Raw genomic sequence first — 19,205 nt, forward strand, 5'->3', positions numbered from 1 at the left:
TGCGAGAAGATGGTTTCACTTAGTAAGAAATGACTAGTTAGCAGTTTTTTGAGAGACCAGTTCAGTCGAGTGGTCAAGGCACAGGTTAGGTGTCCGAGAACTAAATAAGTACTGGCCAGAAGGCGGGGAAACAGTGAATAGGAAGGGGTGAGAAGGGGAGACACAGAAGCATATAAAAGATCTATTTGTTTAGTAAGTTTTTTCTTTCAGCTTTACCATACTTTAAAAAGGAAGAGGGATGCCTGGGTGGCTCAGCTGGTTAAGCGACCAACTTCGGCTCAGGTCATGATCTTGCAGTTTGTGGGTTCGAGCCCCGCGTCGGGCTCTGTGCTGAGAGCTCAGAGCCTGGGGCCTGCTTCAGATTCTGTGTCTCCCCCTCTCTCTAGTCCTCCCCTGCTCACGCTCTGTCTGTCTCTCAATAATAAATAAATGTTAAAAAAAAAACAATAAAAATAAAAAGGAAGAAACCCTGGGATATGCTAATTCAGTGACCTGTGTGGCCCTTTTTGGAATGAAGTAAATCATTGACTAAAATTGGTGCTTAATTCAGGTGCTGGTAACCCTTGCCAAGGGATACATAAGGAACCTTCAGAACCAACTCCAGAGTGGTTAGCTTTACCAAACACAACACAAAAAACAAAGCTCGATTTAAAAAATAATAATTTTTCATTTGAGAGTGGGGAGTATATATTCGTAGTATGGCACCCCTCTAAATTGCCCACTTGACTTTGTACCTTGAGGTTTTTCTCGAGCAGTCATAAGCTGAGCCCTCCTTTATGCTCACCTCGTTTGTATGCGTTTTATGAAATGACTGCCTGGGTTTGGACGGACAAGTTGTGACTGGAGATGCTCCTGTGAAGTGAAGCCAAGTGGAGCCTAGATACTCAAAAAACCCAGACCCTGAAGTCTCTACTGGTGAGAAGAAGGAGCACAGGCATTGGAGGCAGAAGGCGTGGATTGTCGTTCCAGTTTGCCACTTAGTTGTTTGTTGGTTGGTTGCTTGTTGTTGTTTTTTTTTTCAAGTTTTTATTTGAATTCCAGTTACTTAACAGATGGTATAATATGGTCAGTTGGAGTCTCTTCTTTCTGGAGATTATGACCATTCATGAATATATTAAACTGTCAAGGACACAGAAGTGTAATGGATGATTGTTATCGGCTCTGGCTTTGCCACTAAATACACTGTGATTCTTGAATTAAGGCTTCCTAACCCCTCGGGCCTGCCAACTGAGTGGTTTTTACTTTGGCAGTTACAGCTAAAACGGTCAGGCCTTAGGCTCGTTAAGCACAATGTAATCACCCCTGTCAAACTGACTTCAAGTCAGTCAACACAGCTCCTTACTGAGTACCTTGTGTGTGTCGTATGTCAAGTGTCACGCTAGATTCCAGAGATAGGGCAAGTAGCACCTGCCGTGATAACAGTTCACAGTCTAATAGGGCACCCAGATGCTAGACAAGTAATCTGTCACAAGTGACCCATCACAGCTGTATGCAGTGTTGTAGAGCAGGGTGCTTCACGAGTGTTTTCCAAGCAGGACTGTCCACTTCCCAATGGGTGAAAGGGAAGGGTAGAGAAGTCTGCCTAGAGCAGAGGTTCTCAAAGCATGGTCCTCAAACTGGCAGGATGTCAGCATCATGTGGGAACTTGTTAGAAATACAGATTCTCAGGCCCGCCCAGATGTGGTCAGTCAGGCCTTGGAAGTGAGGCCCAGCACTCTGTTTTAACCACTTCTCTTGGTGATTCTCATGTACATTCAAGTTTGAGAATGATTGGCCTAGAGGAAATAACCTTTAAGCTCCAAAGCTGTTCTGATCTGTTTGGTAGCCACTGGTCACAGGTGGCTCTTGAGCCTTGGAAATGTGGCTGGTCCAAATTGAGACGTGCTGTAAGTATAAATACATATCAGGTTTCAAAGACCTACTATGAAAAAAAAGAATGCAAAATACCCCATTAATACTTTTATATAGATTGTATGTTGGAATAGTATTTTGATTCTATACGGTTAAATAAAATATATTATTTTTTTGAGTTTATTTATTTCAAGGAAGAAGAGACAGCATGAGTCGGGGAGGGGCAGAGAGAGAGGAGGAGAGAGAATCCCAAACAGGCTCTGCACTGTCAGCACAGAGCCTGATGAGGGGCTTGAACCCACAAAACTGTAAGATCATGACCTAAGCCAAAACCAAGAGTTGGGCGCTCAACCGAGCCACTCGGGTGCCCCTCAATAAGGTATATTATTAAAATTAATTGCATTTATTTCTTTTCCCTTTTTAATATGAATTTTAAGAAATCTAAAATTATATATGTGGCTTGCAGCATATTGTGATTGACACAGCCGATCTAAAGGGTGACTAGAGGTTACCTCAAGCTGGGTGGGACCAAAGTGGCAGTGGAGGGGAGGGGATGCAGGGCGAGGGTTCTGGGTAGGGTACAGTGTGTGCAGGGGTCCTGAAGCAAGAAAGAACATGGCATGCTCAAGGAAATAAGAGAAAACCAAAGCCTTGCAAGTCATGTTCAGGATTTTGGACTTTATCCTAAGACCAACAGGAAGCGATTGAGGATTTTAAATAGGGTGCTCACTTTTCAGGAAGTTTGCAGTTAATAAATGAAGGCGAGAGAGCTACATCTGAATATATCAAGACTCTCGAAGTCAAAGCTTCTCCCCTCCCCAAAAGATGGTGGGCATGGAGGCATTTGGTCCGGATTGAAAGGGAGCAGGACCCTGCCTGTCACCTACCCGTGCCCCAGGACTTTAGGCCCAAACACCCCCCGAGTCAAGGGAGAAGCAGACACCTGGAAGAGGTAGTTTTGCTTTCAGTTCATTTTCAGCATGGTTAAAGCTCAGAGCTGGCTGAAGCATTCCAGGAAGAGTCCAAAGTTGAGTGGAAGTTTGATTACAGAGCTGAGGCTCTTCAGGGCACTGGCCCAGGCTTTGGTGAAGAAGGGTCAGGGACAAGGAGCCCAGCACATGTGGGGGTTAGAGGGTGTTGGACAAAGCAGAGGAAAGCTGGGATTGGAGCCTGGAGGCTGGGGGACTGACCCTCTCCTGGGGTATGGTGGCCTCTTCATTCATCTGTGGCCTGGAGATTTCCCTGTAAGTCATGGTACATATGTTAGCAGACTCAAACTGGCCTCCAGACACATTTCGTTTAGTTCATGTTTTTAAAATGTATTTAAATTAGTCACCAGTATTAATATCAGATTTCACATAAAACTGTGCATTTCTGGGGCACCTGGGTGGCTCAGTTGGTTGGGTGTTCGACTCTTGATTTTGGCTCAGGTCATGATCCCAGGGTTGTGGGATTGAACTCCGTGTCAGGCTCTGCACTGAGTGTGGAGCCTGCTTAAGATTCTTCCCCCGCCGCCCCTCTCTCTCTCCCTCTCCCCCTCTCCCCCTCTGTCCCTCCCCTGCTCACAACCCCCCCCCCCCCCCTCACTACAGTTGTTTTTAATGTGCATTTCTGGTGTTTTTGAAAATTGGAAGATCCAGGAACCCCGCAGAGACATGGAACAGCCAAGTAGTAGCTACTCCTTTTATTTTTATATGAACTTTTAGGAGCTGAAATGACCATTTAAAAAAAATTTTTTAATGTTTATTTATTTTTGAGAGAGAGACAGACAGACAGACAGAGTGCTATAAGGGGAGGAGGAGAGAGAGAGGGGGAGACACAGAATCCGAAACAGGCTCCAGGCTCCGAGCTGTCAGCACAGAGCCTGACGTGGGGCTTGAACTCATGAGCCGTGAGATCATGACCTGAGCCGAAGTCAGACACTTCACTGACTGAGCCACCCAGGCACCCCCTGAAATGACCATTTTTATGTTTTTTAAAGAAGACATTTATTTACCCTAAGGACAAAACTGAGTCCCTAGGTTCTCTGTGGTCTGACTCGAAGTATCGCAGTCTCTCCAGTGTTTGCTTTGAGGAGTCCCTTCTTCTGTGTATTCTCCAGAAAGGTTGTAAGAATGGGACCCTTAATTCAGTGAGACCAAGTTATACAAAAGCTCTGTCCATCTGCACAAGAGCCACGTCCATCAGAGAAGCACATATGCTCTCTACAGTTTTCCATGGTTCCCATCATGCCTGTGGCTCAGTGTGTGTGCTTGTGTGTTTGTTGGTAAACACTTGGTATACCAGCTCCCATGATGATTAAAATCTTAAACTTTAAACCTCAGCAGCTCCCCTGTAAATATTCAGTTGTTAATTAAATGGGAAGTCAGTTGATAGCAGCAAGGAGGAAAGAAGGAAGTGACTTTATTTACCCAAGATAGATGCACTAATCGGTACTTTGTCCTATGTTCACCCCTGTACACCAGAGGGAGGGAGGGGTGTAGTCTTTGTGGCTGTGGTACTGTTTCTCTGCGTGCGCGCTCTCTCTCTCTCTCTCTCTCTCTCTCTCTCTCTATATATATATATATATATATATTGGGGGTGGGGGGAACAGAGAAATTGTTTTATTTCTTAAACAGAGTAAGCAAATATAGCAGATTAAAATACTGCAAGCTTGGTGGTAAGTGCCTGAATGTTCATGATGTTATTGCCATATGTATTTTTTGTTCTCTTGGTATAGTTCATAATCAAAGGCAGTGGAGAAGTGCTTTTGCCTACAGAATTTGTCCATCCTACCCTTTTTTAAAATATATATTTTAGAGGGAGAGAGAGAGAGAGAGAGTATGAGCAAGAGAGAAGGGCAGAGGGAGAGAGAGAGCATGAACAGGGGAGAGGAGCAGAGGGGGAGAGAGAGAGAGGGAAGGAGAGAGAATCTTAAGCAGGCTCCACACTCAGCACAGAGCCCAATGTGGGGCTTGATGCAGGGCTCAATCCTGTGACCCTGGGATCGTGACCTGAGCCGAAATCAAGAGTCAGAGGCTCAACTGATTGAGCCTCCCAGGCACCCCATCATACCCTTATTCATTTAAAGGGAAAACAGCTTTATTGGCATAAGGAGGCTTCTTGCTTGACGCGACAAAATGAGGGTTAGGGTGGAGGAACGCTTGATAGCCTCTCTTTTCTCCATTCCCTTCTCTACCAGCATCAAAAAACAAAACAATAAATGTTACAGGAGGGTGGGTCTAGTTTTTGATCTGACAGAAGTTTCTAGTACTTGGTGAATTGGGGCTCTTTGAAGAAACAATATAAAAATGTCTTTCTTTTGCAAATTAAACACACACACATACACACACGCCCACACATTCATTATTTGGTCTCTCCCCGTGCCTTAGACGGGGTTTGTTCAAGTGAGGGATCCTGAAATTTGAGCTCATTAGCTTCATGATTATTCTGCTTCTGGGCACCAGTGATCACACAGCAAAACACTGCCCAGATGTGTGTCATCCCATTCTCTGTTCTTCCGCCAACCTCATGCCCCTCTGGGCTGAGGGTAGAATCATCCCTCTTCCTCCAGAAATTCTCAGCTGTCTGATGTACCTTTGCCCGAGCCCAGTCTCTTCCAGATGCTTCCTGTTTCACATGCACTAAAGCTTCAAACCTGATGCTTGACCAGAAAGGGATGTCATAAACCTGACGACCCTGGTCTTTCAGCTACTTGCAGATTACCTCAATCTGCTTCTTCCCTCAGGGCCCCATCAGTTTACCTTCTCCTGCAGTGAGATGAAGCGTTGTTTTAAAGGGTTTTTTTCCCCTTCAGAATCTCTGGAAATTACTAAAGAAAGGAAGAAACTAGATACCTAGATTCCAGTTAACTTTGTCACTGACTGTTATGTAACTGTGGGTGAATCACGGATCAAGTGGGCCAGAAAATCTCCCATTTCATGGAAGTTGCAAGAACGGCAGGAGACCAGGCCCCGATGTTCCTATCATTTTTAGTCCCCAGTGTGGAAAACCCTGGGGTGGAAGCGGAGAGCCTGGGCCTGCAAGGCGGGCAGTGTTTGTCGGTATACATATGTCCACTGCAAGGAGGGTGAGGGCAGGCTGATGCAGCCGGAACAGCAGATTCTCCAGGGGACGGAGTGGGCCCAGCAGACCTTCGGGCCAGCAGCCTAACTTAGGGAATTCAGAAACACTGTAAGGTTGTCTGTCCCACTTCACCAGATTCTTCTCCTGCTGAGATGCGGCTGGTGTGTGCAGGGCAGCCTAAGATTTGGGCCGGAGGGGGCGGGGCCTCCTTATCAGCGTGCTTCCTGTCACTTCTTCAGACCTGCTCCTGCTAATCTCTTTCTACAGGCAGCATCTCTTCTACAGCTGCTTGCATTTGATAGCTTTTTTGCATCAGGATTTATGCCTGCCTAGCGAGCGTTGTTTGGGGGCAGGTGAGAGATTATTTAGGTGAGTACCGTATTCGGTGTTAATGTTGTTTTAAATCACTTTTGGTGTTGTTTGAATGTTGGACGGTAGATTTGCTTATATGTAGTGTCGCCTGTGGCATTGAAGAGCGAGTTGCCACCCATTAGTGATTTACATACCAAGCAGATGCGGTGGTTCATTGAATTAACATGTTTAACTTCTATAATAAGGTGACACTGGTAAATATTTCTTTTTCCACCAGGGGAAAAACAAAGTGAGAAGGATGCCTTCAACCTGGAGTCAGCTGCTAGGAGCTGGGAGTTCCCAGCTACTAGTCATACTTTCAGACATCTATAACTCATTCTAGTAAATCCTCTCTTCTGTAAGCACAGACTGCCTTTTTATCTGGTGGAAACGCAGCATGCCATTAGAATGACATGTCCTGTCATTTTACATCATACAATTAAGATATTGTCTAGCTGTCAGAAAATTCAAATCGATTAGGCTCCCTGTAATTAATTATCTGTAGAATGTGCCGTAGTGTATATGTTGTAAAGTTGTGCTTCCATTCAGGTAGTCGGTTGAATGAAGACCATAACATACTTTTTGTTTCTTCTCTTTCTAGATGTCTTGCTGTCATTGAACCCATTTGAAAGTGCTAGGCGAGCTCAGCCATCAGTATGTCCAAGTACAAACTGATTATGTTAAGACATGGAGAGGGCGCTTGGAATAAAGAGAATCGGTTTTGTAGCTGGGTGGATCAGAAACTTAACAGTGAAGGAATGGAGGAAGCTCGGAACTGTGGGAAGCAACTCAAAGCACTAAACTTTGAGTTTGATCTCGTATTCACGTCCATCCTTAATCGGTCCATCCACACAGCCTGGCTGATCCTGGAAGAGCTGGGGCAGGAATGGGTTCCGGTGGAAAGCTCGTGGCGTCTAAACGAACGTCACTATGGAGCTTTGATCGGTCTCAACAGGGAGCAGATGGCTTTGAATCACGGTGAAGAACAAGTGAGGCTCTGGAGGAGAAGTTACAATGTGACCCCACCACCCATTGACGAATCTCACCCTTACTACCATGAAATCTACAGTGACCGGAGGTATAAAGTGTGCGATGTACCTGTCGATCAGCTGCCACGATCTGAAAGCTTAAAGGATGTTCTGGAGAGACTCCTACCCTTTTGGAATGAAAGGATTGCTCCTGAAGTCTTAAGTGGCAAAACCGTTCTGATATCTGCTCATGGAAATAGCAGTAGGGCTCTCCTGAAACATCTGGAAGGTACCCTCTTTATGCTACTTACTTATTAGAGGTTGCTAAATGTTATGCTTGGACCTTAATCTAGAAAGGACAGGGTTTCTGAGCACAATTTACATAATGGACTTTCTTGCCCTATTCCCTTTTGTCATTTTAGTCTTTTTTTTTAATTATATGAAATTTATTGTCAAATTCGTTTCCATACTCATTTCAGTCTTTTAAGAATCATTTTGTTCTATTAAATCAAAAACCCTGTGCCTTTCACATTCATACTATATAAAGCAATGATTCTAAAACTTTAGCAAGCATCAGATTTCCCTGGAGGGAGACTTTGGTCTACTCCAGATTGCTGGCCCCATCCTTGAAGTTTCTGAATTTGTAGGCCTGGGGGTATGGTTGGAGAATTTGCACTTCTAAGGTGTTTTCAGGTGATGCGGTTACTGCTGCTTGGCGGTTTTCCACTTTGAGAACTATTGATCTAAAGGATAATAAGGTTTTTGCTGTAGCAAGGTAAAAGCAGGCTAGGGAGGGAATTAATTTCTATAGAGATGGTATGCAAAGTCAATTTATTTATTTGAATCGTTCCAGATAAACAAAATTACCTAGACTTCAGTTTTGCCCATGCTCTTCCAACTCTAAACAATTATTCCTGTGTCGCAGATCTGTGTTTCTTGAACAATTCCTTTGTTCCAGCTCTTTCTTTCCAGACCAGGCCTATTCATTGATTGGGAGAAAGTTAGGGGGAAGGTAAATAAAAGGATTGCCTGTTGGAGATCATCAGTCGGCTCAATTTTATTTTAACTACTTCATGTTGTGTTCTAAACATATTCTGAAATGTACAGTATTGTTATCTTCCTCTTAACTGATGTAAACTAGGAACCCCTGAGGACTCGGGCTCACCACTTTGGGGCATCAGTGATTGCACTGTGACACTTACAGGGGGTTCTTCCTTCCCCTTTCTCCCTTCACTAAGCAATCCCAGGCATTTGTGCTTTTTTTTTTTTTTCAGTATATGAAATTTATTGTCAAATTGGTTTCCATACAACACCCAGTGCTCATCCCAAAAGGTGCCCTCCTCAATACCCATCACCCACCCATTTGTGCTTTTTGAGTGATCTGCTCCCTCGTCCTTTGTCCTGACAGCACCAGCAGTAGTTAGCCCCTGATATTAGAATGCGTTTCTCTAACATTCCTTGCCCATTCTGCTTTACTTTTCTCCATGAGGCTGTGAAAAATGAAGAGGTTGACACTGTATGTGAAATAAGTGAGAATAGGTTATTGGTAGCCAAACAAAGTGATCTTTATGAGATTTTATTGTAAACTTTTTAGCATGTGCTTTTGCCCCTGATTTTTATAACATGGCCAAAAGCCAAATCATTACTCGAATACTTGCATCCATTAGTTGTGCAGAGATCTAAACTCTACAGACTTTATTGGCTATTAAAAATGTTATTGGCTAGACATGGCGCTCACCCTGTTTGTGTATATATCTTATTTACTCAACTACATAAAGGCTTCTATTCTTTTTCTTTCAGAATAGTCAGGTATTTGATTAAGTGATAAATAACTTCATCATTATTGGACTACAGTACTTTATTGTTTGAAGAAGAGTTGAGCCTTCTCTTAGGACAACAACAAACTGAAATTCAGAATTTCAAAGTTTCTGCCCAAAGGTGTATTCTGTTCCACCACTCCAATTCCCTTGTTCCAGAGACGAGACTTCGATCTCTCTGTGGCCAAGCTCCCTTCCCTAAAGAAGATGCCATCATCTGCTTCAGGAACCTCTTTTCTCCCCTGTCTTAACTAGGAAACCCTCCCTTTAAAAATGATTTCTTGCTATTTAATACCATTTATTCTTCAACTGTCTTTAGGTTTAGATGTCTTTAAGATTATTCTGCATCCCCAGCCACAGCCCATTCTAGATACTCCCTTCTATTAGTGCATCGAGGATTTCCCTGTTTGTTACTGTTCTTTTTTGAAGGGAATAGGAAGGTTTAGCCAATGGTGAAGAAGACTGTCACCCTGGTCAGAGTAGAGGGAGAATTACCTGTGGACGGCAAGGTTACCCATAGAAAGCTTACTTTCTGTATTTGAGGGAGGTTTTGAAACCATTAATAATTTACCGAAAAACAATCATTTGGTATAGCTGCTGTGGAAAACAATCCGTCAGCTTCTCTATAGATTAGACCTGCGGTTACCATACGATCCCACCAATTCTATTGCCAGGTATTTGCCTGGCATATTCATTTCCTAGCGCTACTGTAACGAAGTACCAATAACTGCAAGGCTTAAAACAACAGATACTAATTTTCCTCACAGTTCCCGGGGCTGCAAGTCCTAAATTAAAGTGTTGCCGGGGTCATATTCTCTCTATCCTTTCTTGCGTCTTCTAGCTTCTTGGGCTTGTTGGCAATCTTTGGAATTCCCTGGTTTGTAGGTGCATCCGTGCAGACCTGTCTTCACTAGGTGTTTTCCCTGTGCGTCTCTGTTTCTTGTCCAAATTTCCCCTTTTCGTAAGAATACACATAATATTAGAGTAGGGTGAAAGATATCATTTTAACTTGATTACCTCTATAAAGACCCTGTTTCCAAATAAGGTCACATTCTGAGGTTAGGACTTCAACGTATCTTTTTTGGAGGCATAATAGTTCAACCCATAGCAATACTTAAGAGAGATGAAAACCTATGTCCAAATGAAAACATGTACACAAACCTTCATAGTAGTAGTATTCATAAGAGCCAAAACACAGAGAGGCATCCCAAATGCGTGTCACCTAGTGACTAGATACATTAAATTTGGTATCCATACAATATAATATGATTCAGCAATGAAAAAGAATGAAATACTCTTATGTGCTACAGTGTGGATGAACTTTAAAATCATCATTACCTGAAAGAAGGGAGTCACAAAGGCATATTTATTGTGCAGTTCTACTTAAATGAATGTCCAGAATGGCCACATCTTTACAGACAGAAAATAGATTATGTGTTTCCTGGGCCTGGGGTAGAGGTGGAGGGGTGTGGAATGAACAGCGACTGCCATTAGGTACAGAGTTTCTTGTTGGGGTGGTGAAACATGCTAAAGTTGATTGTGATGATGGTCGCACGAGTCTGAATATACTAAAAGCCGTGGGATAAATGGATAAATTGTATGTGAATTACCAAGTTAAAGCTGCAAAAATAGTTTAATCAATGGGATTGAAAGATTAAAGGATGTGGCATTGGCCTAGAGAAAAATATTGGAGGGCAAATATGGGAAGCAGTGTCAAAGTAGACATGTATGGATGTGGAGTAAAGAATAAGGAAAAATAAAATAAACTACAGCTTTGGTCACTAGAGCAGAAATGGATTTATAGGGGTTGCTGAGAAATTAGTAGGCATTAGTCCTCAGGCTTTATTTAAGCTTTCTTCTGGAGGTCTTTTTTTTTTTTTTTTAAGTTGGATGTATAGTGCTAAATGACTTTTCAGAGCTTAACACAACTGAAGCAACCTTAAATTATAATTCCTATCCCTCTCCCTATCTATAGGTCTTATACAAAATGTTGTTATTTGGAAGATAATTGATTTAAAACAGCAGTTTTCATGCTGGAAGAGGCAAATGGTATGGGATTTGAGAAGGAAGTATGTGAAAGTAGAAAAGGCATAAAGTTGGCTGGTGTCTGCAGCAGAGGACAGGGGAGGTGTCGATGAGGGAGACAGGAAGTGGAAATGGGAGGGTTGGTGACCATGGCAGATGGCAGACATTCAGGGGGAAAAAAATGGCAGAAAATCCAGAATATGCCATTAGGCACAAGCCATAGAGTGGGGAAACAAAAGCAGTGGATGTGAAGATTGGGATCTGTCCATAGGAAGACAGAAGGCTGGTATGTAAGCTTGGCTCACCCACCCTGGGCAGAACAACCTGGTTCCTTTTGGCCTATGGTACCCCCTGGTGGTGCCCTTGTTAAGACTCATGGAGCTCTTTGGTGTCGCTGTGCCTCCCTTTAGAATGACCTCCACGCCTAACATGGAAGAAATTACTTTAGATTTTAGAATCACTCCATAAATTAGTTCTCATGTCTTATTTTAGGAGTTCCCTAAATACCAGTCTCCACTAATAGATTTCTCTTACTATATATTGAAAAATAAGATCCATGTATTTGCTGTCACAGCTCTAAGAATTAAGCATAAATGACTTTGCCAAGATCCGAAGAAACAGTGTATGTTATTTCTTCCACATAATTTCTGTTAATGAGATTTTAGCTTTTTAAAAATTTATTCTGGATGTATATGTTTACCAGAACAGGAATACCAACATTAGTCTTATCTCACACATCTGCCTTTCAGGAACTCAAGTTATAGGGCTTTATGTGGTATTTGATAAATTCTCAGCCTAAAAGAAAATATTCCTTTGAGTTTGGAGGCTAACTTAAAAAACAATTTTTTTTTGAGATTTATTCATTTTTTTTTTTTATTTTTTTTTTCAACGTTTTTTATTTATTTTTGGGACAGAGAGAGACAGAGCATGAACGGGGGAGGGGCAGAGAGAGAGGGAGACACAGAATCGGAAACAGGCTCCAGGCTCCGAGCCATCAGCCCAGAGCCTGACGCGGGGCTCGAACTCACGGACCGCGAGATCGTGACCTGGCTGAAGTCGGACGCTTAACCGACTGTGCCACCCAGGCGCCCCGAGATTTATTCATTTTTGAGAGACAGAGACAGAGTGTGAGTGGAGGAGGGGGAGAGAGAGAGGGAGACACAGAATCCAAAGCACGCTCCAGGCCCTGAGCTGTCAGCACAGAGCCCGATGTGGGGCTCGAACTCATGGACCGCAAGATCATGACCTGAGCCGAAGTGAGATGCTTAACCGACTGAGCCACCATGGGGCCCCTGGATGCTAACTTTTTAAGATTCCAGAAATTAAGTGAATCTTACTTACTTTAGGGGGAAATACAGGTATTTATCATATAAGAAGGACCCCTGGCCAATTTATTTGTGTGTGTGTATGTTCATTGTGTTAAAAAATATCATAAAATTTACCATTTTAATTGCCAGTTTATTCTTACTGTAAAGTTACATGACTGTATCACCCCCATTTTCTGGTTAATACCTGTTGTTCCAGTGCAATTATTAATAGCATCTCCTTTCACTTTCATAAGTGCCCTGCTTGAATGATAAATTATGTGGTCACCTTACCATAAAGGTGTTAGCCTTTGCTAGTATTAAGAATGAATCCCTGAAATAGGTGTGACCAGATTCCATATTTCCTGTAAACACAAAAGTTGCTAAACAAAAGTAAAAATGTTTGTGGTTGTAGGTTCACCTGATTCCTAGTCATGCTTTCTAGATATGTTTATATAAAATTCTCTCCTATTAACAGGATCTTTCAAGGAACTGGGCAATTTTTCCCTGTATTATCCTTAAACTGCCTGACAAACTTAAAGCCTGTTACCTTCTGCTGGGGAGGAGTATGGTAGCTGATAGAATCAACGACAGCATACTCTCGTATCACAAAAATACTTTATTGTTTAAAGACTATAACTTTGGGGTAGGAAGGATGATGACCCGGTAAAAAAACTAATTAGAATATTAGTCTACCCTGAAATCTCCAAGTGCCTTATGATCTCTCTACTTAAAGGATACAAGTGTTACATATCTACTCTACCTTGTATACATCTCAACAATGGAGAGTGTTGGTTCTTAAGACGTTATTTTGTTTGTCAACTATTTGGTGCTATGACTTTATCCTATAGGCAGTCCAGTCCTGACTGACACTTCTTCCATTTGTGAAAAAGAAGACAGGTGCTGTTGAGGGAAAATGAAAGCCAGACAGACCTCAGATGACTTAGCCATGATCATGATAATTAGTTGGAGTCGTGAACTCCACCCAAACCCAGTTCACTGAGTCTCCACACATGATTACCACCTGGGCTTTTTTGTTTTAAATGTTTTCTGAAAAGTAGCCCTTCCCTTGATCTATTTTTTGTTTGGAATACTATGTTTTAAGAAGCTGAGTCAAGAGTATCCTTGGCAGGTTAACCATTAAAAGTTAATTTGATGCAGCTAACTGAGTCTCAAATTATTATTGCTGTTACCCTAATATTGTGGTTTGTGAATGGTGTTCCCTAGTACAGATGTACAAGGTGACCTTTTTTTTTTTTTTTTTTTTTTTTTTTTTTGAGCGCATGCTAAGTGCAGCTCTAGGCGTTTACATACCTATCCTGTTTAATATAGGAACTAGAGCCAGGCTGTGAACTCACTGGAAAACTGAGGTTCAGCCCCGTGTTTTACACTGCTGTTTAGTGTATGTGGGTCATACTTTTTATTTCATTTGACCAATCATTGATCACTCAGCTGTTTTGCTTAAAGAAACTGCTCGAATGAAAAGGAACAAACTACTGATACCCTCAACATCGTGGCTGAACCTCAACGGCATTATGCTAAGTGAAAGACCTGGGCTCGAAAAGCTGAGTATTGTAGATTCCTGTTGAAGTCTTAGCCTTCAGTAGTTCAGAATGTGACCGTATTTAGATAGAGAGTCTTTAAAGAAGTAATTCAAGTAAAATTGGGCCATTAGGGTGGCCCTAATCCAACGTGATTGGCGTCCTCATAAGAGATCAGGACACAGACACACACAGAGAGAAGACCATGTGAAGGTACAGGGAGATGACAACCATGTAGAAGCCAAGGAAAGTGACCTCAGACTTTGATATCCCCAGAACAGTGAGAAAAGAACTTTGAGTTTTGTTTTGTTTGTTTGAGTTTTGGATTTTTTTGTTTTTTGTTTTTTTAGCAAAAAACAAGCAAACTATGCACTGTATGACTCCCATTTATATGCCTGTCAGGAAAAGGCAACACTATCGGGTCAGAAAACAGATCAGTGGAAGGAAAGGTAGGATGCAGGGGGGTATAAGGAAATTTTGGGGGGTTCATAGAGCTATTCTGTACACTAAAACCGGTAAATTTTACTGCATGTGAATTATACTTCGGTGTAAAAAGTCTAGCTTTTATCCAGTGAAATGACCATTTCCCTAATGGGGACCATGGCTTTTGTTGCCTAAGATAAAGACTCGATTAGTTTGTCAACTAGTAGAATTAATTAAATGAAGGTTGCTACATACGCCTAATTGTGCCTTTGAAAACTAACCCGGAGGGCCCCGGTATGCTCTCTCAAGACTGGGACCCAGTAGTGCTGACTTTGCGCAGCGCCCAAACCATGGACATCACAGGGAATCGCTGGCACAGCCGGTCTTCGTGAGTTATCTAGAAGCTGCTGGACCAAGAAGCTTTGTCCTTCGAGGTTGTGAGCTTGTCTAGGAAAGGTTTTCCTGCCCCAGAACTATTTCTGCTCACTTGACACTGAATTCTCCAGTCTTCCTTGGGTCTTCTATCTGTCCTTTTTTTCTTCTCACAACCACCTAGGCAAGGAGTAGGTCAATGCAAGAGCATGAAAAGAACAGCAAGGCAAGTGTTACTGATTCGGAACTAGGCAGCACTCTTGTACAAGAATCTCAAACACAGGAACCCATGTCAGGGCCTAGGATACGCTTCTTGCCTGATCAGGACAGCCTCTACCGTGTCGATTACTTATTTAACATCTCTGCTTTTAAATTGTAGGTAATTGGGAGATTGCATTACTTTTAACTGGGAAGTAGTCCTTGACACTTTCAGAAGAAGGACTGCAGACAGACCTATGAGATACTATATAGTAAGAAAATTCCTACATAAGGAACTGCTTTACCTGTTTCTAGCAGCGTAGAGGATTGCCTGTGCTGTGCTAATAAGTCCAGGCAAAAGCAGGGCCCTGCGCTGACTGGTTCAGACACACTTGTCACAGAGCACCACCGCGAAAGCTCCTAACACAGGCTTAGTATCTAAAAGCATCTTGTCCTGTAGCGCTCCAGACAGGCGTTTGTTTCTTTCTCTGTGGTTGGCATAGTCACTTCCTGTTTGTTTGCTGCTGGCCCACACTGAAGGAAAATCCAGGGACTGAACTGAAGCGTTGGATGTAGTCTGCGTCTTGCCAGCGGAAGTGGATTGTTTAGTCTGGGTTCAAGCACAGGACTAGGCAGTTTCAAGTTTGGAATCAGAGTGGCATGCAGGAGACTCATGAACGACAGGCTTGGTCCCTGAAGAATTGGGTGCAGCTGCACACAAAGCAAGCCAAGGAAGCCTTGAGGCAAAATTAGAGAGCTGGGGAGGGCAGGTCAGCCGGGGCCAGCCGTGGCAGCGGGGCTGACGAGTGCTTCACCTTTGGCATTTTAGCGTGATATTTTCGGAAGCTGCAAATTCAGACCTCTCTCCTGTAAAGCAAATGCTTGTCTGGTGGTATGGTCAGGCTTTCTCTTATTCAAAGTTTAATTGATGTAGGAAAACTTCTACTTTTAAAAGTTGCAGGCTATCTTAACTTTAAAATTCAATGTGGATTCTTCTCTTTGCCTTATTCCAAATTAGAGGCTGTTATCCTATCATCGTGTTGCAATATTCAAATAACCCCTTTGCACTTGCTCCCCAGCATAAGTTGTAAATAGTAGCATCCAAACTTTAAAGATTTCTAATTAAAGATAGATAGATCATCTATGAAATTGAGAACATCTTGTGTCAGCTCTCATTTTTGCAATAGAATACAGGCCTCTCACCACAGACCGCCCATCAGCGGGGTTTGAATTGTGACTTTCTTGACTGGGAAAGGTAAGTGGGGCGTGGGTGCACCTCACGGCCAAACGAATTGGTTGAAGTGGTTTTCCTCTTTTCCTAGTTTCCAAAAGTATACACTATAGATTTGGGGTTTGTTTTCATCCTGTGACAAATCTGTCTCCCTGGCTGTCTTTTCTCCTGTTGCCCAAGATGAGCAAACCTTTGGAGGAAATCAAAGAAAATATATAGATAAATTTAATTTGAATTGTTTATTAGCACTAAATACCTTGTATTCAAGCCTAAGTGCCTTCTCTCTCTCTCTCTCTCTCTCTTTGGTAAGGTTATAAAGGAAACACAGTCTTTAATCAAGGTTTCAAGAGTAAAAGAATAGATTTAATTGGAAAGCCCAGAGAGTTCAGGTTTATTCATTTCAGCTGTGTGCTGAGGGCCTGTCAAATCAGGTGCTGTTCTTGGCACAGGATATAGCTCCTAGAATTGGACATGCAAAATCCTGGCTTTTGAGGAGCTATGTCCCCATTTTGATCTCTTTCTGAAATTCGGCCGATACTGGAACTCTTGAAAAGTCTTCAGAGTGCTTTCATGTATGGACTTTATAAGTTAGAGTTTGTAGCTAATGTTCTGTTCCTTATCGCTTGTGTTTGTACATAAGAAGTAGATTCATACAATATATACAGTTGTAAAAGTGGATCATACAGCTAAACAGTTTCTGGATCCTGGCAGCCAATGCATATAATAGAAGGTTCTTTACAGTTGAACAAATATTACTGAGTTCTCGCAGGGGGTAAGGCACTGGTCTGAGAGCATGTGTGACACAGGGATGGATGAGACATGGTCCCTCTTCTCAAGTCGTTTATAATCCTGGTTGGCGAAGCGAGCATTTGCACAGCCACCTCTAATAGAAGGCCAAGTGTGAATGCTGTAAGTGCATCTTAATAGACTTAATTAATGTATATACATATTAACATAAGTATTAATATACTTAATAATGTACAGTGATCTCGGGGCACCTGGGTGGCTCAGTCGGTTAAGCGTCCGACTTCAGCTTCAGGTCATGATCTCACAGTTCGTGGGTTCGAGCCCTGCCTCGGGCTCTGTGCTGACAGCTCAGGGCCTGGAGGCTGCTTCTGATTCTGTGTCTCCCTCTCTGTCCCTCCTCCGCTCCCATTCTGTCTCTCCCTCAAAAATAAATAAACATTTAAAAAATAAATAAAATAATGTACAGTGATCTCAATAACTGGCTGTGGCTCCTGTTCCTGCTATAATGACTTGGTGGAGAGGGCTCATAGGTGCAGATTTGACTTTCTAGAGCTATTTCTGTATGCAGAAAATGAAGTTGTTTGAATTTCTTCCCATACTGGCATTGAGTTACCCCCTTTGACTTACCATAAACTTTCATTATTTCTTACTCAAAATAGCCCAACCATGTGGATTGACCACAGTTAACTCCTAGATGCTCCTACGTGAAGATTCAAGAATTAAAGACAATGGTTGGGGGCTGAAGGAGGGGTGGCAGTGGAGGGAGCGGTGACGGAGAAGGGCAGTTGCAGGGTGAGAACTCTGATATTTCCCTTCAAACGTTCTTGGAGCCAAAAAAACAATAACAAAAATCTAAGCCAGTTATCAGACAGGGGATGTGCTGTTTGTTCACTCATTTTAACTTTCATATGATGTTCCAGTTAGTGAATTTATAATACAGTATTGCATAATACAGTATTGATTCAGTTTGGCTTAATTCGGTGCAGATGCATTATTCTAGCCTTAGGAGTTCTGCTGGCTTAACTTTCTCAGGATGAAGAATGGCTTATGCCAAAATCGAGTAATGAGTAATAGCTTCACTGTGGTTTTTCCTAATTTGCTATTTTAAAATTTCAGTCTGTTAAGTCTCATTGACTGATTATTAACCAGTCTAAGCATTTTAAATATTTGTAAGTAATTAGTCTGCTGTGTGAATGATTTGAGTAGTCATTAAAGTGGAATGTCAACTTGGTGTTTATTGGAAATGTCTCTATTTTTGTTGAGCTCTCCTTCCTTTGTATGTGAAATATGATAGTTCTCGTGGCCTTTGTTTAGTTGGCTCTTTGATTTGGTCCCACACAAAAGTGGGATGTTATCTGAGCCATAGACATGAGCTCGAGTGTGGTGCTGTTGAAGAGAGGACCTGTCAAGATCTGGTTAGATCTGGGACCTTGGCCAAACAGGAGACTCCCATGTGCTCTCCAGCCCCTTGCCAAAGACCTAGAACTCATTTCTAAACTCCCAGACGACAACCCCTAAACCTGGCGCATCATGATCCCTGTTTGTTAACTGTTTCAAGGGGATCAGATGAATCTGTTCATGTCCTTACCAGCCCTGAAGACGGAGGAACACGACGTGCTACTGTTTAGTTAGTACCCAGCCCTTCAAAAGGGCAGAACGTGATTGCAAACATTCTCTTCTCTCCTTATACTGCGCTGGAAGTAGCCGTGAACAAGTCAGATGACCAGAGTTGAAATCCTGGGATTTGGGAATAAGAAAACCAGGTGCAATGTGATTGCCTTATCAGTCTTGTGATTTGAGAAATTTAATTTAACTTCTCTGGATCTGTTTAGTATTTTTTAACAGCTTTCTTGAGATATAATTTACATAATGTACAGTTCAGTGGCTTTTAGTATGTGTACAGAATTGCCCATCTATCACCACAGTCAATTTTGGAACATTTTCATTAGTCCCAAAAGTAACCCTATACTTAACTGTCACTTCCCAATTTCCTCATTCTCTCTAGCCCTAGGCAATCACTAATCTATTTTTCTCACACTAGATTTTCCTATATAAATGGAATCCTACAACATGCCGTCCTTTATGTCTGGCTTCTTTCATTAGCATAATGTTTTCAAGGGTCATCAATGTTTAGCATGTATTAAGCACTTATTTCTTTTTTTATTGCTAAATAATGTTCCATTGTATGGGTATACCGCAATTACTATAGTTAATTTATCCATTCATCAATTAATGGACATTTAGGATGTATCCACTTTTTGGCTATTATGCTACTATGATGGTTCATGTACAAGATTTAGATAGGAAACATG

At 42.2% G+C, this 19,205-nt stretch overlaps 1 protein-coding gene across 3 annotated transcripts in view; it reads left to right on the forward strand.

The window, feature by feature from the left end:
* Nucleotides 1-19,205, forward strand: part of BPGM (bisphosphoglycerate mutase) — a 31,986-nt gene that overhangs the window by 6,733 nt on the left and 6,048 nt on the right. For 2 of the 3 annotated variants that reach the window (XR_006198852.1, XM_042925227.1), the window contains exon 2: nucleotides 6,869-7,524. Coding sequence is in view for 2 of the 3 variants with exons in the window: in XM_042925227.1 (XP_042781161.1) it covers nucleotides 6,924-7,524 (601 nt within the window). In the remaining variant the exon portion in view is untranslated. Of the gene's footprint in view, nucleotides 1-6,183; nucleotides 6,286-6,868; nucleotides 7,525-19,205 lie in introns of all 3 variants that reach the window. The other variant, XM_042925238.1, reaches the window with a different exon arrangement.

Source organism: Panthera leo, chromosome A2 (genome assembly GCF_018350215.1).
Source record: "Panthera leo isolate Ple1 chromosome A2, P.leo_Ple1_pat1.1, whole genome shotgun sequence".
Lineage (NCBI taxonomy): Eukaryota > Metazoa > Chordata > Mammalia > Carnivora > Felidae > Panthera > Panthera leo.